Source organism: Moschus berezovskii, chromosome 7, assembly GCF_049115385.1.
Source record: "Moschus berezovskii isolate FMDL1 chromosome 7, NW_MosBer_1.0, whole genome shotgun sequence".
Lineage (NCBI taxonomy): Eukaryota > Metazoa > Chordata > Mammalia > Artiodactyla > Moschidae > Moschus > Moschus berezovskii.
In genome coordinates, this window is record NC_142466.1 from 91,150,227 (window position 1) to 91,178,152 (window position 27,926).

Below are 27,926 nucleotides of genomic sequence, written 5' to 3' on the forward strand. Positions count from 1 at the left end.
GTTAACACAGGGCACACACCATTGAGGACACAACAACCAAGTTTATTAACATTATCTTCCTTTCACTGCATGCTTCTAATTAAAAGTTTATAAAAATTTGTATAAGGAGAAAATAATGTAGTTCAGTTCATTTTCAAACCATAATGTTAAAAATTATTCTTTTTGTAAGAATAATTTCTTTCTTTCTTTAGCTTTCTTTCTGTTAGCAGTAGCACTTCTGTCTTCATTTTTTAAAAAGGGGGTGGGGACAGGAAATAAGATTGTATGACTCTGTTTTTCCAGAATACTTAGGGAAGCCAGGTTCCCAAATAGTAATTGCCCCTGGTAAGCCTGAACAAAATATTCAGATTTCAAAATGAGAAGAATATGTGGAAATAAATTACATTACGTGGATCTTTGAAACTTGGAAGTGCTAATTCCAAGAGATTTTTATATTAGATACCCCGAGCTTCGTATCCCATTGGCGGTCAGCCTGTCCTCTGTGACAGGGAGGATTGAGATGGATAAAGAGTCCCATTAGCACTAGGGGAGGTTTCACATGTAAATCCCTTCACAAATGGGAGAGCAAATAAAGAGCGGCCTGCTTAGTAAGTCAACATAACCTGGGTGTTAGTTTTTTCTCCTAGAAAAGTGCCCTTGGTGGTTTGTTATCTTTGAAGTGGATGAGGCAGGAAGCTCTCAGCCCACAGTGTTTGCCTGCTTTTCCTTCCCATCAGGATTGTCCAACATCCTCAGCCTTTTCTCCAGTCTCTGCTTCCATTCTTCTCTGAGCCTGAGGAGAAGAAACAATATTCATGGTTATTGCATTTGTTTCCACATCTGCTGGTCCAGTGAAGTTTATTTTCTTCTGAAGAATACTTTTAAGAGCAACAAATGGCTTTTACAAATTAATGAAAAAAATAATTAATAAGAGTAATGAACAGTCTACGAATGCGTAGTTTTCTCCAAAATTTACTCCTTCCGAAATCCATATGTGGATTCAGTGTAATATGAATCAAAATCCCAGCAGGACTTTTCTGTAGCTATCAACAAGCTGATCCTAAATTTTATATGGAAAGGCAAAAGAAGTTGATTAGCAAAACAATTTTAAAGTAGAAGAAAGCTGGAGGATATAGACTATGTGACTTTGAGGCTTAATATAAAGCTACCATCATCAAGACAGTGTAGCATCAGTGAAAGAACAAACAGATCATAGAACAGAATAGAGAGTATAGATATAAATACACACAAACACAGACACTTGATTTTTGATCAGGGACAAAGACAACTCAATGGAGGAAGGATGTGTGAGTGCTCAGTCACTCAGTCATGTCCACCTCTTTGTGACCCCATGGACTGTAGCCCACCAGGCTCTTCAGTCCATGGGATTTTCCCAGCAAGAATACTGGAGTGGGTTGTCATTTCCTCCTCCAAGGGATCTTCCCAACCCAGAGATCAAACTCACATCTCCTGCATTAGTAGGCAGGTTCTTTACCACTGAGCCACCTGGCATGAAGGATAGCTTTTAAATAAATGGTACTGGAACATTATACATCCATATTAAAAAAAAAAAACATGGCCCTTGACCCACACTCCACGTTTTATACAAAATTAACTAAAAATGGATCATAGACTTGAAGGTAAGTAAGACTAAGGCTTCAACAGAAAAGCCAAAAAATAATATCTTCACGATCTTGGGATCAGGAAAAAATTCTTATATACAACACAAAAAAGCATGATTCATAAAAGAAGAGAAAATTTGGGACTTTATCAAAATTAAAACATTTACTCTGTGAAAGATACTGTGAAGAGAATAAAAGACAAGCCATTAACAATATTTGCACATAACATCTCTGATAAGAGACTTGTTTCTAGAAAGTATAATATTTCAAACTCAATAATAAGAAAATAATATAATGGATATAATATTGGAACAGCCATTTTTCTAAAGAAGAGTGGCAAATAAACGCATAAGACATGCTCAACATAATTAGGATGAGTGGCAAATAAACAGATAAAAGATGCTCAATATAATTAGGAAAATTCAAATTAAAACCACGAGGAGGTATCACTCACTTGACAGAATGATCAAAACAAAAACAAAGCCAACTCTGTCACTCTCCACCTCCCCTGGCAAAACTAAAATTCAACCTTCACCCACCAAACCAAAAAAACCTTTACAACAAAACTCAAACCAAGCATTAGTCAAGTTGTTGAGTAACCAGAATTTTCTTACATTGTTATTAAAATGTGAAATGGTGCAGTCAGTTTGTAAAACAGTTTCTTACACATTTAACCGTATGTTAACCATAAGACCCAGTAATCTCAATCCTGAGAGTTTACTCAAGAGAAATAGAAATTCATGTTCACACAGAAATCTGTATATGAATGTTTATAGCACTCTATTTATAGTCACCAAAACCTGGAAATAACCTAAATTTACTTCAGTGGGGGAGTGGATCACAAAGTTATGATACATTCCTACCATAGAAAAGTACTCATCAATGAGAAGAAATGGATACACACAACTGATACACACAAGAAGAAGAAATCCCAAGTACATTGTGCTAAATGAAAAGAACCGGACGTAAAAGACTACATACTGTAAAATCCATTTATGACATTCTGCAAAAGGCAAAACTATAGCGATGTAGAACAGATCAGTGGTTGCTATGGATTGGAAATTAGTACAGAGGTGACCCAGAGCAGAAACATAAGGGGATTTTTTCAGAGTGATGGAATTATTCTATATGTTGACTGTGGTGATTACATGATTCTGAGCATTTGCCAGACTCATAGATCTGTACATAGAAAGAAGAGAAATGCAGGCTTATAAGTCAATTAAGAAAAAGAGAGTCTATAATCTACCAGGCACAAAAAAATCCAGCTAGTTCCTATGCATATGAAAAGATCTCAACCAAACTTGTAATTAATTAAATTCAGTTTAAAACAGTGAGATGCCATTTTCACCTGTTAAATTAAAAGTGATTAAGAGTTTGACAACACACATTATGAGTGACAGTAAAATTTGGCATTCCCAGACTTGAGTGAAAGTTTAGACTAAAACAACCTCTTTGCAAGACAAGAGGGCAATAGTTATCAATATTTTAAACATTCTTTCTTTGACATAACATCTTCATTTCTATGAACTTATCCCATAATAGTATCCATGTATGAAAAATGTATGTATAAGTATTCTTATTGCAACATTGATTGCAAAGTCCCCAAATGAAAAACAACCTAAACGTCCTTCAAGGTGATTGGTTAAATTGATTGTCGTGTCATTACAGTAGAAAACACTAAAGAAGAACTGAAAATGTTAATATAGAAAAACTTCCAAGATAGAGTAAGTTAAAAAAGGAAGTTGCAGAATAGTGAAGATTGTATAGGTCCCATTTTGTATAGAAATATAGCACACATATTTATTTGCTTATTAAAACTAAAGTTTTGGGAGACATATATGAGAAATTGTTGATGGCTATTTTCTCTGGAGAGCATGTCAAGGAGCCTAACTGAGAAGGACACTGGTTTTCCAAGGTATACACTTGGTTAGTTTCTTAAGTTGGATAAATGCTTTTATTCATTTACTAGTGCAGCCATAAAAAAATAACACAGACTTGTTGGCTTAAACATCAGACATTTATTGTCTCACAGTTTTAGAGGATGGGAGCTCGAGACGGAGGTGTCAGCAGGTTTGATTTCTCCCAAGGCCTCTTCCCTTTGCATGCATGTGGCCATCTTAATCCACCCTCACGTGTCCTTTTCTCTGTGTTTGTGCATTCTTGGTGTCCCTTTGTGTATCAAACGTCCTCTTCTTATCAGGACAACAGTTAGATTGGACTGGGACCCACCATAAAAGGTCTCATTTTAACTCTCATCTTTTGTAAAGGCCCTATCTCCAAATACAGTCACGTTCTGAGACAGGACTGGGGGTTAGGACTTCCATATACAAATTTGCAGGGTGGGAGGCACAACTCATAACAATGTTAAATCAGTGCATGATTATTATGGATAAATTAGAATATATAATAAAGAATAAAGAAAACTTGGATTCAGCTTTACTTTTCAGTCTTGTAAATAACCCTAAAATGAATACGATAATATGTAATATTCTTTCTATATACTAGTCTACTTTCATTCAAGAGATTCCCAGAGGTGAATAACAAGAGGGTACAATTTTTTTTAAATTTTATTTTTATTTTCGACTGCACTAGGTCTTCACTGCTGTGCTCAGGCTTTCTCTAGTTGTGTCTAGCAGGGGCTACTGTTTAGCACCAGTGCACAGGCTTCTCATTGCAGTGGTCTCTCTTGTTGCAGAGCATGGACTCTGAGGCGTGCAGGCTTCCATAGCTGCAGGGTGTGGGCTCAGTAGTTGTGGCATACAGGCTTTAGTTGCCCTTAGGCATGTGAAATCTTTCCAGACCAGGGATTGAACCCATGGTCCCCTGCATTGGCAGGGAGATTCTTAACCATTGGACCACCAGGGCAGTCTGAGGGTATAAATATTTTGAAAGCTCTAGGTATCTATTACCAAACTGTTTCCAGGAAACTTCTTACTTAAAAGTCTGCTCAATTATGGGCTCAAGAGAGAATGGAAAGAATTTGGAATGTTGGCCTGTTGTTTGGTGGTAGTTGTTGCTTAAGCACATTAGCAACCAAGGATTGAAAGTTGAAATATTGAGAGAATTAGGGACATGGGGGAATACTGTAAAGACTTTGGTTATCATCCTCATTCTGCTTCAGCTTTAAATAGAATAAATGACACAAAGATATAATTTTCCAGTTTGAAAGGGGAGATAAAACTTGTAACTTATGCTTTTCCATTAGTGGGCATGTACATTACACATGGACTTCCCTGGTAACTCAGTTGGTAAAGAATCCACCTGCAATGCAGGAGACCCCAGTTCGATTCCTGGATCAGGAAGATCCCCTGGAGAGGGTTGCGATTTCCTTATCAAAGGAATCTTCCCAACCCAGGGATTGAAACTGTGTCTCTGGCGTCTTCTGCATTGGCAGGCAGATTCTTTACCACTGTGTCACCTGCGAAGCCCCAGTATCATGTAGGTTCATCATTATTTAAAGGGGCTTTAACTTTTCCTTAGTGTGGCGAGCATGAAAATGTGTTGCTCAGAGATCCAGCTGGCCAACTGCCTGTTTTTGTGAATAAACTTTTATCAGAATATAGCCCTGCCCGTGTGTTGACATACTGTCTGTGACTACTTTCACACAGTCACAGAATTGAACAGTTGCAACACAAGAGCATATGATCCACAAATTTGAAAATATTAAGCATTTATTGTTTGTCTGATTTCATCAAATCATAGCTGAATTGCTATCACAGGTGGACTACAGACACAAAGGTTAGTAAAAGCCAATAGAAAGATGTTATGAGAATCAGTTGGCTACATGAAATGTGTAATAAAAAACATTGTACATTTTCTTATGATTTGTAAAGATTTGTGTTGCTGCTGCTGCTAAGTCACTTCAGTCGTGTCTGATTCTGTGTGACCCCATAGACGGCAGCCCACCAGGCTTCCCCGTCCCTGGGATTCTCCAGGCAAGAACACTGGAGTGGGTTGCCATTTCCTTCTCCAATGCAGGAAAGTGAAAAGTGAGAGTGAAGTCGCTCAGTCGTGTCCGACTCTTAGCGGCCCCATGGACTGCAGCCTACCAGGCTCCTGCATCCATGGGATTTTCCAGGCAAGAGTACTGGAGTGGGTTGCCATTACACATCTTTATATCAGTAAAATTTATAATAAACTTATGTATATATATGTGTATATGTATCAGTTCAGTTCAGTCGCTCAGTAGTGTCCAACTCTTTGCCAACCCATGGACTGCAGCATGCCAGCCTTCCCTGTCTATCATCAACTCCTGGAGCTTGCTCAAACTCATGTCCATTGAGTCAGTGATGCCATCCAACCATCTCATCCTCTGTTGTCCCCTTCTCCTCCTGCCTTCAATCATTCCCAGCATCAGGGTCTTTTCAAATAACTCAGTTCTTCGCATCAGGTGGCCAAAGTATTGGAGTTTCAGCTTCAGCATCAGTCCTCCCAATGAATATTCAGGACTGATTTCCTTTAGGATGGACTGGTTGGTTCTTCTTGCTGTCCAAGGGACTCTCAAGAGTCTTTTCCAACACCACGGTTCAAAAGCATCAATTCTTCGGCGCTCACCTTTCTTTATAGTCTAACTCTCACATCCATACATGACTACTGGAAAAACCAAAGCTTTGACTAGATGGACCTTTGTTGGCAAAGTGATGTCTCTGCTTTTTAATATGCTATCTAGGTTGGTCATAACTTTTCTTCCAAGGAGCAAGTGTCTTTTAATTTCACAGCTGCAGTCACCATCTGCAGTAATTTTGGAGCCCAGAAAAATAAAGCCAGCCACTGTTTCCACTGTTTCCCCATCTATTTGCCATGAAGTGATGGGACCAGATGCCATGATCTTAGTTTTCTGAATGTTGAGTGTATGTATATATATATGTATGTATACATATGTATGAATGTATGTACATATATGAATATGTATATATGTATGTACACTCCACAGAGAAGTAGTTGTTAAATATTTACCAGCACACCACAACTTGCTTCCCATTTTTTTCTCACAGGAGCTTCCCCCAATAAATCTCGTACTCATCTAACTTCATCTTGCCCTCTGCTTCTTGAAGGACCCATATGAACACATCTGGAATGATTAATTTATTATAGGAACAGAATTTAGGAATCTGGGGTTCATGACACATTTATTCACTTTTTATAGTAGCTGTATCACTACATATTACCAGATGGATGATAGATGCCACCTAAATCCCCACTGAATCCTGTTTTATGAGTATTTATACTGTTAACTGCCCCTTTCTGGTCGCTATCTTTCATTACTGTGTTGCTTCTCTATCTTTGTGCTCTCAGTAATTTGGTGAATGGAAGTGTGTATATGGACCTTTTAGTCTGTAGCAAGAAAGATCAATATGAAAAAGATAATACTCAAAAATTGGTATACAGAGTCAGATACAGTAGAAGAGTAATAAAACAGACATTAAAGCTTGAAGAGAACTTTTTTCCCTTAAGCCTAGAAATATTGACCTCACTTTTCAAATGGAGGCCAAATAATACCTACTATTTAGTGTTCTAGATTCATCTGATTTGTGGAGGAGTTGTAATTATTATCTAGGAATACAAAGTCTGCTTGATTAGTATGGGTTTTGACTAGAAAGCAGGATTTGGTGAACGGGGTGGTAAATCTTAAACCAGAATCCTAAGAATCAGAGATCAGTTGGGCACATAATTAGTGTTTTTCTATCACGTGCTTGCTAGGCCGAAATAAATGTGTCAGTTTGCGTCCTCCAAGAAGCATAATTGAAGGAATTACCTATGGAAAATAAAGCAGAGGCTGGGGGGTGGGGTAGGGAAGGAAGAAATGATTGAGCAGGAAGAACCCCAAACCACAGCATAGTTGACATAACTGATAAGCAGGAATCAAAACAGGGGTAGGTGAATGGTCTTGGGGTGAGGACTAATAAACCCTTCTCGTCACACAAGTCAACCAGATTTAATGTATATTGACATTGTGAGTTCTGCTAAATTCTGAAGAAGAATTTTGAAGGTCATACTTATTGCATTAAAACATTATTTTTTTCAAATTAGTTTCAGCCTTGTTATTTAGACTTAGATGTTCATGTAAGTTATCATCTAAATTGAGATACTTTGGAAAATAAAAGGGAGCATAATACATGATGATAAAAAAATGATATACATACATCTGGGCTGTCCCAACACACCAGGAGAATTGTTCATTATTCCCACAGTATGCTTGACTTCTCTCAGATTGCCTCAACAGTTATTTCAAACCCGTTTTCTACTTCTCCAGGGGACTGACACCTGCTGTGTTGCTCCTTCCTAGCCAGACTCAGAGAGAGTAAGAGGATTTCTAGTTCTGAGACCACCCACTTTACCTTGTGATCTCATCTCCAGGACCTCTTCAACTCACATGTGTTCCCAGGGTAAATGGATTCTCCACAGCTCTGGTGGCATTCCTCTCCATCAGTGAACCCATAGGCATGTGCTAATAAGCATGTCCATGGTAAAGCACCTGTTTCCACTCTACCCAGATTTGGCACAAGGTTTTGCTGGTTAGCTCAGATGGGGAACAGAAGGCATTATTGGCTCTGGCATTGCTGAAAATTTTTGGGTTTTTTTGAGATTTTTGTCTTCTACCGTTCATTTAGAACATTTCTTGATTGCACAGTGACTTGAATTTGCCATTTTTTAAATGGAGGGTAAAAATTTTTTTGTGTTAATGTTATGTGTGTGTTTGTCACTTATATATATGTATTTTGGAAAGTCATAACCCAGGGGGCTGAAATAGGAACCCAAGTGTTTACACCATTCATTGGTCTAGTCAAGTGTATGCTGGAAGATAATTATTCAAGGACAAAGTTTCAAATTGTATGGTTACATTAGCAATATATAAACAAATATTTTGACATTTGGTTTTGATTTCTCTGGGTACTGAGAGGCTATTCCCCTTAGGAGCTGAAGAAGGGTTTTAAGAAGTTAATGTTGGTGCAACACAATACATGTGAATTATATGTGTTTTTAGCTCAGCATATTCAGAAACATGGAGGCACATGCCTCGTTGTCCCTTAGAACACAGATGCCATTACACTTGTGAATGAGCATCTTAGCAAACAGACAGCTTGGCTGGGCTATTCCCATTTCTGTGATGGAGAACCCAGACAGTCCCTGAAAAGTTGAGCTGATCTGTCTGCTCCAAGGCATTACACACGTGAGGGCAAGTGCTGGCCGTTTTAGTCAGAGCAATGTTGACACATGTGACACATGTCTTCTCACATAAATAAACGTTCCCCTCTCAGCAGACTCTTCTAGCTAAAACAAGTTCAACTGCCAGTGAAGGGAAGACCACATTATCTTCCCCACCCCAGATCTTAATATGTAGGATCTCAAAGGTGGGATCTTTCATACTTATACACATCTGTTGATCTAACTCTAAACTCAGTGTAACCTTGTGTCCTGGGGATTGCAACAGAGGCAGGGTGAGGAAGAGATTTTTTTCAGTTCATTAAGATATAAATAACAGAAACTCAATTTTGTTTACACCAAAAAAACTTGTTCATATCTATATCATTGGTTCTCAATCAGGGGTGCCTTCATTCTCCAGGGGACATTTGGCAATGTTGGGAGATAATTTTGGTTGTCACAATGGGGAAGGGGAATCCTACCAGCATCTAATGTTTTGAGGGATACTGCTAAACTTCTTACAAAGCACAAGACAGCCACTCCACTAACAAAGAATTATGAGGCCCTAAATGTCAGTAGTGCTAAAAGGATGAGAAATCCTGATACAGATGGTGGCATGAGTAGATGAATAAGTCATGTCTGTAATTTTCTATATTTTATGATATTTTGACGTCTTAGAAAGCTTAATGGCCACAGAAAGGCTGCCCTTCCCAGGGCTAGCCCTTTCTTTTGTGTCAACAAATCCTGAGTCTGTGGCCCCTACCACCTCCTTATCATTCTCTCATACATAAAGCCATATTTCTTCTGCCCTATACCATCCCAGGGCCAGGACAAGCACCAGACAACTAGAGACCACCCATAAATCCCAAAACGCCTGGGCATCACTCAAGCTAGTCAGTCCTAAGCTGTTTACTCTGCCTTGACTTGTCTTTTCCTTGGAAATGCCAATAAAGGTTCTGGCTTAGACTTTCCCCTTGTTTTCATTTTCTGTCACCTGGCCAAAACCTGGTGTTTCCCCTATGGCACTGCATGGTATGCAGCGATACTCTCTCTGAAAGCTGTGAATATAATAAACACCTTCCTTCAAAGCCTTGTTCTCCTTTTGATTTGTGGCTGCACTGACCTAACAATATCACTTCCAACATTTGCATAATTAGGACAGTGAGTAATGAAAATAATTCAGCTTCTCATCTTCACATCTGGTATATTTCTGGGGAAATCTCCCTTGAAAAACAGTGAAGAAACAATTCACATACTTTCTCAGGGCACTCCTTCCCTGACGATCTTCCTCCAGTTCCCGGTAACAGGTCTGTTTGCTAATTTCCTTCTCCCAGAAGCTTTTGAGCTCATGACAGGTTTCACAGCAGAAGACTTCTCGACGAATGTATTGATTGTTCATCCTCTAAAAAGAAAAACAAACCCAAGTACTTCAAATAAAGCCACTCTAATTTTGGAATGATAAAAGATGTTTGAATCTATACACTGCTGTTTACAGATTTTGTGACCCCATGGATTATAGCCCTCCAGTCTCCTCTGCCCATGGAATTATTTAGGCAAGAATACTGGAGCGGGTAGCCATTCCCTTCTCCGGGGATCTTCCCAACCCAGGGACAGAACTCAGGTCTCCTACATGGCAGGCAGATTCTTTACCATCTGGTCCACCAGGGAAGCCCTGGTTGCCTAAATATGTGGGGGTTTTCAGTACAATAATGCATACATATAGAATTTAGAAAGATAGTAATGATAACCCTGTATGCGAGACAGCAAAAGAGACACAGGTGTATAGAAGGGACTCTGTGGGAGAGGGAGAGGGTGGGATGATTTGGGAGAATGGCATTGAAACATATATATTATCATATGTGAAATGAATTACCAGTCCAGGTTCGATGCATGATATAGGATGCTTGGGGCTGGTGCACTGGGATGACCCAGAGGGATGGGATGGGGAGGGAGGTGGGAGGGGGGTTCAAAATGGGGAACACATGTACACCCAGGGCGGATTCATGTCAATGTATGGCAAAACCAATACAATATTGTAAAGTAATTAGCCTCCAATTAAAATAAATAAAAAAATAAATAATATACTAAAAAAAATAATAATAATAAAATAATTTAAAAATAAATAAATAAATTCTCCTTAAATCAGTTTTAGTATCTTAATAATTTTGTCATTAAATAAAGTAAAAAATTTGATACTAGTTCATCTCATGTTTGTGAGAGTCATGATTTTAACTTAAAAAATTATCCTTTGTTATTTCCCAACTCTGTGTGTGTGTGTGTGTGTGTGTGTAGAATGAGATGGTGTGAGCAAAGCTCTAGATGCAATGCATGGCAAATAGCAGGCGCCCAACAAATGTTATGCTCTTTTCATCCTTCCTCACAGAATAAAAATAACATCTACCATTTACAGATATCAAAGGAACATTTCATGCAAAGATGGTCACAATAAAGCACAGAATGGTAAGGACCATTCTAGGCTTTAGGAAGCATTACCATGAACAAAGCTAGTAAAAGTGACAGAATTCCAGCTGAGCTATTTAAAATCCTAAAAGGTGATGCTGTTAAAGTGCTGCACTCAATATGCCACAAATTTGGAAAACTCAGCAGTGGCCATCAGACTGGAAAAAGTCAGTTTTTATTCCAATCCCAAAGAAGGACAATACTAAATAATGTTCAAATTACCACACAATTACACTCATTTCACATACAATATCAAGGTAGTGCTCAAAATTTTCCAAGCTAGATTTCAACAGTACATGAACTGAGAACTTTCAATTCAAGCTGGATTTAGAAAAGACAAGGGAACCCAGAGATCAAATTGCCAACATCTGTTGGATCATAGAAAAAGCAACAGAATTTCAGAAAAACACCTACTTCTGCTTCATTGACTATGCTAAAGCCTTTGACAGTGTGGATCACAATAAACTGTGAAAAATTTTTAAGGAGATAGGAATACCAGACCACCTTATCTGCCTCCTGTGAAACCTGTATGCAAGTCAAGAAGCAACAGTTAGAACCGGACATGGAACAACAGATTGGTTCAAAATTGGGAAAGGAGTACGTCAGTGCATGTATTGTCACCCTGCTTATTTAACTTAAATGCAGAGTTCAGTTCAGTTCAGTTGCTCAGTCATGTCCGACTCTTTGCGACCCCATGAATCACAGCACGCCAGGCCTCCCTGTCCATCACCAACTCCCGGAGTTCACTCAAACTCATATCCATCGAGTCGGTGATACCATCCAGCCATCTCATTCTATCGTCCCCTTCTCCTCCCGCCCCTAGTCCTTCCCAGCATCAGAGTCTTTTCCAGTGAAGCAACTCGTCGCATGAGGTGGTCAAAGTATTGCAGAGTACCTCATGTGAAATACTGGGTTGGATGAAGCACAAGCTGAAATCAAGATTGCTGGGAGAAATATTAATAACCTCAGATATGCAGATAATACCACCCTTATGGCAGAAATTGAAGAGGAACTAAAGAGCCTCTTGAGGAAGGTGAAAGAGGAGAGTGAAAAAGCTGGTTTAAAGCTCAAAATTCAAAAAATTAAGATCATGGCATCCGGTCCCATCACTTCATGGCAAAGAGATGGGAAAACAATGGAAACAGTGACAGACTTTATTTTCTTGGGCTCTAACATCACTTCTGATGGTGAGTGCTGCCATGAAATTAAAAGACGCTTGCTCTTTGGAAGAAAAACTATGACCAACCTAGACAGCAGAGACATTAATTAAAAATATTAAAAAGCAGATATTAAAGATATTAAAAAGCAGAGACATTACTTTGCCAACAAAGGTCCATATAGTCAAAGTTATGGTTTTTCCAGTAGTCAAGTATGGATGTGAGAGTAGAACCATAAAGAAGCCTGAGTACCAAAGAATTGATGCTTTTGAACTGTGGTGTTGGAGAAGACTCTTGAGAGACCCTTGGACTGCAAGGAGATCAAACCAGTCAGTCCTAAAGGAAATCAACCCTGAATATTCATTGGAAGGACTAATGCTGAAGCTGAATCTTCAATACTTTGGCCAACTGATGCAAAGAGCCAACTCGTTTAGAAAAGACCCTGATGCTGGGAAAGATTGAAGGTGGGAGGACAAGGGGACAACAGAGGACGAGATGGAGGATGGCATCATTGACTCAATGGACATGAGTTTGAGCAAGATCTGGAAGATGGTGAAAGGCAGGGAAGCCTGGCATGCTGCAGTCCATGGGGTTGCAAAGAGTTGGACAGGACTGAGCGACTGAACAACTACCATTTATTGAGCATATAGTATATAATAGGCATTTCTTACAAACTGTCCCATTTGATCCTCACAGCAGTTCAGACAGAGGGATCTATAAATGTCTTAAACTCTCTCAGTTTCTTCATCTGAACCATGAGTTCAGAATCAATTCCGAATTCATGGTTCAGATGAAGAAACTGAGAGACAGAATTTGCCTATAGCCTCATAACTGAACAGGAAAGAGCAGAAATTTCTGTCTTGGTCTGCCCATCTTAAAAGTGCATGCCCTCTATTTCTATTAAGCCTCATCACAAGAAATGGTGACTATTCTGGGTTTGAGCATATCCAGAGCAAGTTTGTGTAGCATGTGTGTATATGTCTCATGAAAGTAGACATGTTTAATACTAAAAAACATTTACTTTTTACCTAAACATTGCTCCGGAGAAGGCAATGGCAAACCACTCAAGTACTATTGCCTAGAAAATCCCATGGATGGAGGAGCTCGGTAGGCTGCAGTCCGTGGGGTCGCTAAGCACGACTAAGCAACTTCACTTTCACTTTTCACTTTCACACATTGGAGAAGGAAATGGCAACCCACTCCAGTGTTCTTGCCCGGAGAATCCCAGGGACGGGGGAGCCTGGTGGGCTTCCATCTATGGGGTCACACAGAGTCGGACACGACTGAAGTGACTTAGCAGCAGCAGCAGCAGCAAACATGTTCATTTTTCAGATCTTAGTGGCTTTTGGGGGCAAGTAGATGCAAAGACTGTAAAACAAATCCTTTTCCACTTATTGGTGAGTGCTTACTCAGAGAAAAGCTTTGTCTTCAGCTGGAGATTAGAAAGGACTTTGACCTTCACTCCCTCACGACAGAGTGCCAGTGATCCCATGCAAGCTGCATTGCCTAGGTGGGCAGCCCAGAGGATTGAGAGTGAGAGAGAAGTTTCGAAAAGGTTTCCGGGAATAAGAAATCCATTTATTATTTTGCATTTATGATATAGAATAGTTATCATTCTATAATATAGACTTCTATAATTATACTATTTTATATTAGAGTATGCAATTTATTAATATAACATAATATTTATAATACAGAATAATTCAGAATATTTTATTTATATTTATAATAATAGACTGACACCTGTACCAGTCAGAGGCTCCCCTAGTGGCTCAGAGGGTACAGAAACTGCCTGCAATGCAGCAGACCCGGATTTGATCCCTGGGTCAGGAAGATCCCCTGGAGAAGATAATGGCAACCCACTCTAGTATTCTTGCCTGGAGAATTCCATGGACAGAAGAGCTTGGAGGGCTACAGTCCATGGGGTCGCACAGAGTCAGACACGACTGAGTGACTAACACTCTCACCTTCTGTACCAGAGAGGTGCCAAGACCTTCCCACTTACAGGGATGTATAAATGTCTTAAAATAGAAATAAACTTGATTTTTCTGGACTGAAGGCAGCTCTAAGTATTCCATAAAGTTTTTTTCCAAATCCACTCCTATTTTTTCTCCTAGACCCATCTTCCTTCTGTAGCCACAAATGACTTAGACAAAACTGTGCCAGGAGCATGAGGGAAGGTGCTGTACCCTAGAGTCTCTCCAGATTCTCTCTGACCGTGAGTCTTAAGAGTAGAGAAGGGCCCATCCTGCAGCCTGATGGGAGCATGTTCTGTTTTATAAGGGTGTATTTCCCATTTGCTTTCTGTCCTTGGCTATATGATTCAATGTACATACTTCTGATAAATTCCTGGTCACTTGACATTAAAAGAGTTGTTAATAAAAGTATATATCAGATTTTAACAAGTATATATCATATCAAATTTTTATTCATAGAATTAGAGTATAGAATGTGTACAATTAGGTTTCCTATGAATTTAGTTCAAGCTATCTAAGGCCTCACTCTCTTGATGTGATCTCTGCCTCTATAAACACTAGATAAGAAAGTACCACTTGCTTTCACCTGGGAGGAAAGTGTTAATGCAGACTTGCAACTAAAGTAGACAAAAGGTAATGCAAGATTTATTCACACATTCTTTTATTACAAAATGTCCCTAAAAATTTCAAGTTTATATTAGGTATCTGGTATTCAGAAAAAGGATAGTTTTTCCACTAACTTCTTTTCTTGATATTTAGAATATTTTTTCCTAAAGAAATTTTCATTTTTAAAAAAGAGGCCTATGCAGGAACGTAGACTGCTCACGTCATCATGTTGTTTCACATTCATTCCATTCAGAAAAAAAGGTGCCATTTGGATAAGGAAGGAGGATTTATTTCAAAAAACATTTCAGTTGTGTAATTAAGAGTTACGTTAGGTTAAGAGAAACAGCTGAAAGCAGGGTGATATCTACACATTCAAGGAATAAATTAAATCAGGGTGAGCCTTTGGGAATTCAAGTACCAGGCTCTGAAGGATCTGATGCATTCTAGCACTGCTTCCTGTTCCCTTTGTGTCAGAAAGCACTTCTGAGGCTGTGACATTTGGGAACACTTGAACAAGGGTCATGAGTTTGAGTGAACTCTGGGAGTTGGTGATGGACAGGGAGGCCTGGCGTGCTGTGATTCATGAGGTCGCAAAGAGTCGGACACGACTGAGTGACTGAACTGAACTGAACTGAACTGAACAAGGGTCAAATCATATATTCTCAGGGGTCAAGTCAAGCCCCCTTTACTCCTAGGGGAGTGAAGCCACTAGACCTGAGCAACAGGGAGCAGGGAAGACATGGTCATTTTCAGAGCACATGTTCTGCTTCAAGACATCACATTAAAGACGGAGGTGAACACTGTGCTTGCTGAAGAAAAGAGGGTTTTCAACTGCGTGCTGTCTGATGGCTCCCTAGTTGCTTCTCTTAAGGGATGTGTTCTCTGTCTAAGACTTTAGCTTTACATCTTTCTTCCTTTTCTTAAAAACCCTCCACAGCCTCTCTCTGCAGGGCATCCTGTCCTATTTCACTTTGTCTCCCTTCTTCCTGCCAGTCTCTCTGAGCAGCCACTTTCCTGCCTCCAAACCTAAATGTGCAAACACCATCCTCCTTGGCCAGAGTGGCTCTCGCTGTCATCCCAGCAGCAACAGGGTTGAAACTTCTCACCAACCCTCACCTCACTTACTAGATAACATACAGGTACAGTGTATGGCCTACCAAACACAAATGTGGTTGTGGCCCCATTCACCATACCTAGAGGATGGCCAAGGAGCTAAGAAGGAGGACAGAGAACTGTTGTTACTGCTGTGACTTTGGGCAATAACTGCTTCTGCTGCTCTGAGCTGCAGTTTCATTATCCATAAACTAGAGGTTAATTGTGGTAATATAGAGGAAATCACCTAATACACTGCCATTCATTCCCCAAACATTCATCTACCAACACAACACATGCCTGCCCTCAGGGAGCTCACAGTCTATTGCCCTACCCCTGGTTAAAGATCAAAAAATGTTAATGAATTTGAACCGTCACCTAAATAAGCTCTTATCATCTTCCCTTTAGGGATTCCCAGGTGGCTCTGTGGTAAAGAATCCTCCTGCCAATGCAGGAGACTCAAGTTCAATCCCTGGGTCAGGAAAAACCCCTGGAGTAGGAAATGGCAACCCACTCCAGTATTCTTGCCTGGGAAACTCCATGGACAGGGGAGTTCTGGCGGGCTACAGTCCATGGGGTTGGCAAAGAGTTGGACATGGCTGAGTGACTGAGCACCTCTTTACTTTATAAATGGTATTAAATGTTTTACTCTTTCTTGGCTCAGATGTATTCAAGGTTTATTTATCTCTGTTGATGAGCTGTCAGAACCAGAAAGCGTTACACTTAAGGGATAAGATGCTTCCGTGTTTGTTCAAGGCCCAGAGTTGGACAATGTACAGAGAACACTTCAGCAAAAGTTCTTGGATGTGTTTCACCTTCACATTATGTAGGATACTCTATTTGGGGATCCTTGTGGTCAGATTTCATAATCCCATTCACTAAATAATGTCCAATATATTTAAGAAGTGATTGTCTTACTAAAGTCGACAGTTGCTACTCTGCCAAAGTCTGGACTCAATCTTCCCATGTTACTTCATAATCTGCTTGTTTTGCTAGAAACTGCTGGAAAATGTGAACTTCAGCATTTAGGATCATGATAGCATGTAAGAATTTACATTCAAGGAAATACATTTTGTTTTAGATGAGCTATGCCACCTGTACTCCTTTATTTTTACTTGTTTTACATCATATACCGTGTTATAAGCAGCATGGTAGTAGCTCTTCTCATTTTTAGCCTCAAAAAACAGAATTTAACTTTAGAAAAACATTTTTTTGGAAAATATCAAAATGAGGCAGGGGACAGAAAATGAAAGGTGTCTGGCTTTCCCTAGAAGTGCTAATGGGAAACCTAAGCACTGATAGTTACTTTCTCTGTGACCTCAAGTGTCTCATCAACTACGTCTGTAGTGCTACTCCTATAGGGGCTCTAATGAGACTGAAAAGGCATTACTTTCCTAAGTTGTTCTCTGAGTGGAGTCAGGAAGAAGGGAAAACCACTGTAATCTCCTATGGAACAGATCAGTGTTGCTTATATTGTCACAGGGATAAAAAATGCTAAGGAATGTCCCGACACACAAACTCGTCAGGTAGCTGAAAACTCCTGAGTCATTTTTAAAGATCTTTGAGACTAAGATCTTACCTTTTACTGAGAAAATTTTCAAACTCAATTGTTTCCATTATGTCCTTGTGAAATTAATTTTTAATAAACCCAAGTTTAGATCTTTACCCTCATCCCTTTTACATTTCAACTTGCTACTTTCATCCCATGGTGTATGCATATCAGAGAGGAATATACTCTTTAGATGAATCTATGTGTGTGCTCTTAAAGTCTTTTTTAATCCCCAGTCTTAGGGCTTTCCTGTGGCTCAGTGGAAAGAATCTACCTGCTAAAGCAGGAGATGTGGGTTTGATCCCTGGGTTGTGAAGATTCACTGGATAAGAAAATGGCAACTCATTTCAATATTCTTCCCCGGGAAATCCCAAGGACAGAGGAGCCTGGTGGGCTACAGTCTATGGGGTCACAAAACACTCAGACAGGACCTAGCACCAAAACAACAACAATCCTGAGATTCTCTAAGAATATAAGACAATTACTTTTTCTTGATACCTAGATAGCTATGTTTTCCCCCACCCTCAATGGCTCGAAAATCAGGAGGAGCAAATTTAAATAGTTATCATGGCCGTGTTGTGCTGTGCTCAGTTGTGTCTGACTCTGTGACCCCATGGACTGTAGCCCCCTAGGCTCCTCTGTCTATATGCTGCTGCTGCTGCTGCTAAGTCGCTTCAGTCGTGTCCGACTCTGTGCGACCCCATAGACGGCAGCCCACCAGGCTCCCCTGTCCCTGGGATTCTCCAGGCAAGAACACCGGAGTGGGTTGCCATTTCCTTCTCCAATGCAGGAAAGTGGAAAGTGAAAGTGAAGTCACTCAGTTGTGTCCAACTCCTAGCGACCCCATGGACTGCAGCCCACCAGGTTCCTCTGCCCATGGGATTTTCCAGGCAAGAGTACCGAAGTGGGTTGCCAGTGCCTTCTCCTCTGTCTATATGAGGGGTTGCTATTTCCTCCTCCAGGGGATCTTCCTGACCCAGGGATTGAACTCTCATCTCCTGTATTGCAGGCAGATTCTTTACCCACTGAGCTATCTGGAAATGTTCACATAAATGAGTTTTTTTTTTTTCATAAGACGCTCTGAGGAATAAGTGATTCCCAACCTTTAAAAATATATATCAGGTTTACTATATTTATCTTTTCATTTTCCAAGTATTGATAAAAACATGGATAAAGAGAAATAATTCTCCTCTTTAAGATAAACACTAGAGTAAAATGCATTGGTATTGGAAACTGAAAAGCAGGAGAGTTCCAGAAAAACATCTACTTCTATTTTATTGACTATGTCAAAGCCTTTGATTGTGTGGATCACAACAAACTCTGGAAAATTCTGAAAGAGATAGGAATACCAGACCCCCTGACCTGCCTCTTGAGAAATCTGTGTGCAGGTCAGGAAGAAACAGTTAGAACTGGACATGGAACAACAAACTTGTTCCAAATAAATTAAGGAGTACAACAAGGCTTTATATTGTCACCCTGCTTATTTAGAGTACATCATGAGAAACGCTGGGCTGGATGAAGCACAAGCTGGAATCAAGTTTGCTGGGGGAAATATCAAAAAGCTCAGTTATGCAGATGACACCACCCTTATGGTAGAAAGTGAAGAAGAACTAGAGCCTCTTGATAAAAGTGAAAGAGGAGAGTGAAAAAGTTGGCTTAAAACTCAACATTCAGAAAGCTAAGATCATGGCACCTGGTCCCATCACTTCATGGCAAATAGATGGGGAATCAGTGGAAACAGTGGCAGATTTTATTTTTGGGGCTCCAAAATCACTGCAAATGGTGACTGCAGCCATGAAATTATAAGACACTTGCTCCTTGGAAGAAAAGTTATGACCAACCTAGACAGCATATTAAAAAGCAGAGACATAACTTTACCAACAAAGGTCCGTCTAGTCAAAGCTATGTTTTCTCCAGTAGTCATGTATGGATGTGAGAGTTGGACTACAAAGAAAGCTGAGCGCCAAAGAAATGATGCTTTTAAACTGTGGTGTTGGAGAAGACTCTTGAGAGTCCCTTGGACTGCAAGGAGATCCAACCAGTCCATCCTAAAGGAAATCAGTCCTGAATATTCATTGGAAGGACTGATGCTGAAGCTGAAACTCCAATACTTTGGTCACCTGATGCTAAGAACTGAGTCATTTGAAAAGACCCTGATGCTGGGAAAGATTGAAGGTGGGAGGAAAAGGGGACGACAGAGGATGAGATGGTTGGATGGCATCACTGACTTGATGGAGGCCTGGCTTGCTGCTGTCCATGGGGTCGCAAAGAGTAGGACACAACTGAGCAAATGAACTGAACTAATGATATTTGGGTCTTAATAAAAGGCATAGGTGAAATAAAAGACTGCCTGGGACCGTACACGTGAATTCTGAGATAGCTAAAGATTTTAATAAAAGAAGACTAATAAGAAAATAACACTTGTATTGAATATGCCTGTAAAAATTTGGTCCTCTTGTTTCCTCTGGGACTTATCTGAATTAATTGGAATGACAGTAAGTCATGAAGAAAGAATACCAATAATTATTAGGCAAGTAATTAATTAAATAAAGACGTGACCTTGAGTCCATGTAACCCTGGGAAATTTCTACAACCATTCTAAAGCTTAAAGTTCTCATAACAAAAAAGATTGTTCTGAAAATTAAATGAGATTAGATCTAAAAAACTTAACATAATAACTGACTCATAGGAAAACATCCTCATCATTTTCATCTATATTAAGATTATCCATCTGCATCAAGTACAGTATCAAATATTGTCTCATTAACCCTCAAAATATTGTGGTAGGTTTTATTATTTCTGTATTTGTGGATGAGAAAGTAAGTCTGAGAAGTTTAGTGACTTACCCCCAGCCACAGAGTTAAAAAGGGGGGAAAGTCATGAATCTACCCTTGACCTGTGGATTTCATGGTTCCTGGTCTGTTCATTCATCAGATATTGACATCACACAGAAGTAGCAGCAGGTGATGAATCATGCTTTGCAGTTGCTAATGAGATCTGGAAAATTATCTCATTTAATTATATAAATAGCCCTGGGAAGTAGATCTTATTTCCTGTTATCAGGCAAAAAACAGGTTTAGAAGACTTAAGTTTTTGTTCAAATCACAGAACCAGTAAACACTGGTGCTGAACATTGAACATATGCTGATTCCTGCCGGGAGCCAGCGAGGGAAATCCTACCCATGGCAAAGGTCAACTGGGGAAGAGGCCTGACGGGCAAAGGCTGATCAGGACTCGAGGAACCCCCTGGACTTACCTGAGCATCTACCCCAAAGAAAACCGGAGTCTGACTGCTTTACTATCTTACGCCTCTTACCAAGTCCTCTAATACTTGCGGGGGCTTCCCCCCAACCACCTTTCTCTGAAAACATTAATTCAGAGCTGTAGTTTAAAAGTTCTCCTCGGCTTAATAGGAGTGTTCCAATCCAAGCCCCTCTGATAGCTTTCTAACTTGCATGACAAGTTTGTCCGGGCTTTTACAACTACGAATGTGACTGTTTATAGCCTCCCAGCCATGCAAGGACAGAAAGCCTAATATTCTAAAATACAGGAATCTGTTGAAGAAGTTAAAATCATTAGAATAGTACTAAAAAAGATTTCATTGTTGAATCAATGCTTGCTGCAAAGTTTCCTCTATCTATTGTATCCTTGGAAATATATTAATCACATATAGAGAATATAAGTAGTAGCCTTTGATTTAACCACATCAGATCTTAAGTTAATAAATTCCTTTCTTGCAGCTCACTACACCGGTGCCTTATAGGAATGTAACTTTGTTATGTGTCTAGCACCTAACTTTAGGAAAGTCACCTTAAAAGAATATAAGCCTTTTACTTGCTAACTAACCTATTGTTAGGAGAGAGGGCCATAAAACTGTTAGCAGGCCCCCTGGCCAGAAGATGATGTAAACCACCTAAAACTTTTATCACGAGACACACAAAAATAAGCCCTGATCCTGATAAGAATCAAGACTGCTGACCCCACTTGATTTTAGTGTGACTCTATACCTCCCTTTCTCTGTTTCTTATGCGCGTAACTTAGGGTATAAAAGCAGCACTGGAAAATAAAGTTTTGGGCCTTGCTCACTGAAGCTTGGTCTCCCCGTGTCGTTCTTTCTCTTTTTCCATCCTTTTCTCTATTCTCCTTTTTCTGGTTGAGATCCTTGGAGCGCTGGGCCCTCTGAGTTTACTTATCTGCCTGGGCTTCTAAGACCCACTCGAGGGGGTGCCCTGGTGGGGTGCCTCCAGTGATTCGAGAGGGCGCCTGCGGCCTACGTAAACAGAGCAAGCCCCGTGCTGGGGTTTTATTGGTTTCCAGCGTAAACCAAGGAATCATCAGCCCCTGTCTCTCTCTCTTTCTCTCTCTCTCTCTGACGCCGACGCCGTTCATCCCGAGGATACCCTGGGCCATATCGAGGCTGGTCCCCGATAGATTCCAAAAGTCCTGTCATCACCTTCCACAAATTGAACCACTTTCCTCACTCATTTAGGGAAAAGTTCACCTACCCTAGGAAAAATAAAGACTACTTAGTTTCTGTCATCAGAGAATATAATTATTCTCTGCAAGGGCATTGGTTGGACTCACACAGGTCCAACCTATGCTCTCAATCCTGAGAATCTCTATGTCTCTGTGGGCTTAAACTGGGAGGCTTGGTAACTAGATCAGAACAATTCTTGTAACATTTCACAATCTTGACTTTTTTTTTCCAAATAAGATGTTAAAAAAGTAAAAATTACTGTTCTCTTCTTTCAAGAGAAAAATTGCCATTGGGGTCACAGAGTCGGACACGACTGAGCGACTTTCCCTCACTCACCTTGCTTCTCTCACATTTACCACACTGCTTTGCCAACTTTGTGTGCAGAGCATTGACCTCTGGTAAATAAACTTTGGACACATGTTACTTATTAACATCCCTGCTACTGAGCATTTTGTAATGCCAAAAAGTAAGAAAAGTCTTTTAAAAAGTGAAGGGAATTGAAGAAAGATAGGAGACCAACTTGAAAGGGCTCCCAATATCCAAAACTGGGAACAATTTGAGCAACAAAATAAATAACATGATATTAGTTATAACCCAAAGGATGAATCTCATATCAATTAGTGAAATAAATGGGATAGAAGGGAAAATCATCCCTTTTTAGAAGAATTCCAATGAATAAATGTAGAAGGAATGAGGGGAATTGAAATATCACCATAAGAATACCACATAGCTGCCTCAGGTGGAATCCTTTGATGAATGATAAAATTAGTGGAGGAAACTTTAAGAAGAAACAGGGTATTTGTATAGCCTCAAAAAACCTCTCCAAAAATTTAGCAATTATTATGGTAATTTTAACTTATGACCATAAATTGTTGATTACTCACCCCCAACCCAAGAATGAAGCTGAATTCCTCTCCCCTTGAGTTTTGGATGACTTGGTGACTGAGGAGAAAATAGTATATTTACAGTAGAGAAATAAATAGCACCCTTAACGATATGAACAAGGTTCACATCCCTAATAGTAAGCAGTGTTGATAGCACATGTCTTCTTATATAAGACAGAGGGGCACATCATCTCTATGGTATACTTTCCTTAGCTCCAGAAAGTTCTGCCTGTCTAGTCACAAGAAAATTGCAGACAAATCAAATTCAGGAACACTCTACAAAATACCTGGCCACTACCCATTAAAAATGTTAAGGTCACAAAAGACAAGGAAAGAACTGGAAAACTGTCACAGGCTGGAGGAAATTAAGGATAAATATTTACACACACACACATATATACATATATCTCATCTAAATTACTTAAATACAATGTAGTATTTTGGATTGGATCCTGAAACAGGAGGAAAAAAACAGTGGAAAAATTGGAGGAATCAGAACAAAATCTGCAGTTAATTTTATTGTACCAATTTTTATTATATAGTTTTGGTAAATGTACCTGATTATGTAAGATGTTAATATTAGAGAAAACTGGGTGACAGATTTACAGCTTTGTCTAAATCTAAAATGGTTTCAAAACAAAACTCTAAAAAAGGGCTTTATATTAAACAGGGGCATTTTCCTGACACTATTGACAGTTGTGAATTATGGGTCATTCTCTCTCAGAGGAGCATTTTCAATGAGTTTAGAATTAACCCCTTCAAGAGCACAGCCTAACCTGAGTCATGGAAAGAACCCTGAACTACGAATTAGGAGATATCCACATTCCACTTGGGCAAGTTACTTGAACCAAGTCTGTTTTTTCATCTGTAAAATGGAACAATATATACTTTCACAAGATTAGTAAGTTTTCCATTAAAAAAGCTGCCGTGATAAGCATTCAGCACCTGACTACAGTAGTGCTTAATAAAATCCTGGGTTGTCTATTTATATTTGTAATACTGATTGTAAATGAGGGAAAAGACCCTGATGCTGGGAAAAATTGAAGGCAAAAGGAGAAAAGGGCAGCAGAGGAAGAGATGGTTAGATAGCATCACTAACTCAACAGAGGTGAATTTGAGCAAACTCTGGGAGATAGGGGAGGACAGAGGAGCCTGGCGTGCTGCAGTCCTGGGGGTTGCAAAGCGTTGGACGTAATTTAGTGACTAAACAACAACAGCAAATGCTGATTGCCTACAAATCAAAGGCTACAGACTCAGAAGCTTGCAGGTCCAGGTTTGTTTAGACAGCTCTAACAAATTCTAGAATACATGGCCCATTTAAAGGAGATACTGTCACTTAGCTCTAACTGACTTTTGCCAGCAGTGCTTGGTCCCAGCACTGCCAAAAGTTTTTCAAGTAAAGCTGAAAATTCTAAGTTTTAAAAATATGTAATATCCTTATTTTAAAACGTTGATAGTGAATTTAAGACATTTTAAGCATTGTGTAAATATCAGAAAATGTCTGTTGGCCAGATTTGGCTCTTTGGTCACCAGTTTTTGAGTCCTACCTGGTCTAATGGAAAAACCATGGAGCTCTCCACGGGCTATGTAGCTATGCCTTAGTGCATTAGTCACTTAGCTGTATCTGACTCTTTGCAACCCCATGGACTATAGACCCCAGGCACCTCTGTCCACGGAATTCTCAAGGCAGGAATACTGGAGTGGGTTGCTGTTCCCTTCTCCAGGGAGAAATATACACTCAGCACATGTAGAGTTAAAATTAAAAACTGCAAAGGGAAAGCAAACAGAATTTGGCCTCCTCCAGCTTTGTGATCATTGTTAACCACTGTAGGTTTACATTGGCCACATCTAGACTGCTGCTCCATTGATGTCTAGTCATCTAATTGGGGTTGAAAGGGAACTGGGGAGCTATCCTGCCCATCACAGAGAAACCCTGGGTCTGCATTTGCCCAACTCCACTGAAGCACAGAGAACCTCCGTGTCTGGCTGAATTGGGACCAAGAGCCAGGTCCCAACTCCATTCCCTTGTCCCATTAACTGTACTCTAAACACTGTGGGCTAAGTACCTTGCTTAATACAGCACCCTTCACTCAGTGCATCATAAACTTACCTATCCAATGGGTAAAATGCCTGTGATTTCCTCATGATGACATCACTCATCTGGTAAGCCAAAATTCTCCAACAAATTTGCTCCTCTAGCAAAGTTTATAATTCTTTGAAAAAGCTTTAAAGGTTAAGTGGTAAGATAGCTAAAATATAAAATCTGACTAAAATATTGTTCTCCCCCACCACCGCCAACCCCACCCCAGCAAATTCTAGCCCACTGACTATTTGACTGTCACTAATCAATGTTACTTTTTTCTGAACAGAAAATGAACTGTGCATCTTCTTTAAAAGCGTGGGCATTAGCCAGAGTCTGATTTCCCAATACAGTTGTGTCCAGAAACATTTTTTTTTTCTTTTAGAAAATGCAATATCTGGAACAAACCTCGTTAATCATCTTTATTGCTCTGTTGAGGGAGAATAAAAATCATGATGGTTGTTAACTCAGATGTTTGCACCATAGATGATGCAAAAACTGGATCATTGTGATTAGTAAAACATAATTCATTAGAAAATCAAGAGATGTAAGAGAGGCAGCTGTGTCTAAACAGAAAAAGTCAGGAAGACTGGAGTGTGAGTAGAAACAGTGAGCAGGGATGACGAGGAGAATAAACACATTTGGCACACTTAGTGGTGATGTTGACGGAGATAAGACACTTGAAACCAAAATATGGAGACTTAGGGAAGCATTTGCTCTACTTTTTCTCTCTGAGTATTGTAGGTCCATTTGAATTTTTTTCCCTTTGTTGTGACCATCCACATATTTGGGGATACATATGAAAAGTATTGCATGCTATAATTTACTCAATATTTCTTGTCAGAAAATCCCGCAAATAATTTGATCAACAAGTTTTTAAATTTTACACTATCACCAAAGATGCTCCTTGAAGAATATGAAAATATGGTAGTACACAGCAAACCATTTCAAATGGTACTAAAAGGATATAATACTCAAAGTCTTCTCTTTCTTTGCTGCTTCCAGATAATACTTTTCAAAGATATCCACTGTGAATGATGTCTTATGTATATTTCCGTTTTTATGAAACCACATGTGTGCATGTTTTTTCACAGGTAGAACTATACTATATACAGTGTCCTCCATTTTTCATTTTTCACTCTAAAAAATATTTCCTTTCCAGCCTGTATTGTTTTTATGGTCATGATTTTTAATGGATTTGCTATAATTTACTTCAGCATGCTTATGTGGATGGGCATTAACTTAATTCCTATTTGGATCTATTACAAAAAAAATTATAGAGTGAATTATACACTTTGTTCACAACTTTATACCGAGCATAAACTCCTAGAAGTATAATTACAGGCCAACGGCTATGTACTATTAAATGCTGAGAGTATAATTCCATATTGCTCTGCAGTGATTTGAGTGTTGGAATGTTTATAGACTTAGAAAAAGCCAGTATGTATTTCAATTCAATTGTATTCAAACATAAAAAGAACTCATAATTTAAACAAACATAAATTTAACAAGTTTAAATGCATTCTTGTGCTAATCAGAAAGATACATATTTTGAGATAATTTTTTTAAATGTTCAGAGTTCTCACAGGAGGTAGATAATCTAAATGGCCAATTATTGCTTTCTATTTCTCCTATTTTCTTTTGATGATATGTGGTCTCTAGTTATCCCAACTGTATTATGATTAACATATTCATTTCTTAAATACATATTTAAATGTTTTTTATTTGTGAGTTTCATTCACTTTGCTTACAGAATTTCCTTTTAGATTTTGGCAAGGACACTTAAGTCACCTCATCTGTGAATTGAGCTATCTGGTTTTAGACGTTCACCAAGCTTCCCTTTTAGCTCTAATAGTCAGGGAAATCCATTAGTATCAAGTTCAAGGGAATAATCTGTACTTTCAGCATTATAGGAGCTTTGTATTTCAGTTTATGTCTTCCAAATGAGGATATCTGTTTGCTTTGCACATATGTAAAGGGCAAATATCAATGATTAGACAAAAAGGCACTGTAGCAAAAGGGGACTATTCTTTGCCAAATGAGCAGTTCTGTTCTTCTGCATCTCCACAGCAAAGTACTTTTTACTAAAGTTTATATCTATTAAAATAATTAGTTTTATTTGCAGCAACTCAATACCAATTTGGAAAAGTCTCAGTTCCTTTGGAAACTGGTAAGTTTGCTAAATAACTTATACTGAAAGAGTACTAGAACTTCCTTTAAATAAATATCAGTTTAATCAAATAACATTTATTGAACTTTGATTTTGTTTGAGACTCAAGCACTTATGTCATCTAATGAGAGGCAAGGCAATGGTGAATTATATAAACTAAAACAAAAAAACTTCTACAGTTTAATTTCCCAAGTTCCAGGTAATTCAGTCAAGTGAAAAACCCAACTAAAGATTAATTCTCCTGACCTTCAGCTTTCTGAGAAGCCTCCATGCTTCTGGCATTCACAATCAATGTTTCATTGGGACTAAGTTATCCATTAATCAACATGAGATGTATTCTGTATTTTATTTAATCTTAAGAAAGCCTTACTCAGTGAGATAGAAAGCTAATTTCTGCTTTCTCACACTCTTTAACTTGAAATTCATGCATAACTGACATGTAGAAATCTGAGACAGAAAAACTCTGTTGGCCTAACTCTATTTCCAAACTGGTGCAGAAGGCAGTGAAAAAAAGGAGTACAAGTGGCCAAAAAAGAACACACGTATAAGAACTGGGATGTAACTCCCAGCTCCAGAGGTAAGCTGTTCCCACACCTGACAACATAGAGCTGAACACACTGTACCTTAAAGATGAATTTGCAGGTGAGCTGATATCCTGCTAGGTTACAACAGAGGGTAAGACTCCCAGTCCCACTCCTGGATCCTTAGCTCTGATTTGTGAAGGCCTCAAG

At 39.2% G+C, this 27,926-nt stretch overlaps 1 protein-coding gene across 1 annotated transcript; it reads right to left on the minus strand.

The window, feature by feature from the left end:
• Window positions 1–247: 247 nt before the first annotated feature.
• Window positions 248–27,926, minus strand: FAM240B (family with sequence similarity 240 member B). Its single transcript, XM_055427936.2, has 3 exons — window positions 27,819–27,926; window positions 10,001–10,146; window positions 248–772 (listed from the first exon to the last, which is right to left on the minus strand). The coding sequence occupies exons 2-3, from the start codon at window positions 10,141–10,143 to the stop codon at window positions 679–681; spliced, it is 237 nt and encodes a 78-aa protein (XP_055283911.1). The 5' UTR covers window positions 10,144–10,146; window positions 27,819–27,926; the 3' UTR covers window positions 248–678.

What these genes read in the sequence shown, in the direction of transcription:
- FAM240B (XM_055427936.2), bottom strand. Translation starts at nt 10,143, where the DNA reads ATGAACAATCAATACATTCGTCGAGAAGTCTTCTGCTGTGAAACCTGT. An exon ending in GGAAGGAGTGCCCTGAGAAA is followed by an intron (nt 773 to 10,000) that starts GTATGTGAATTG and finishes TCTTCTCCTCAG; the next exon opens with GCTCAGAGAAGAATGGAAGC.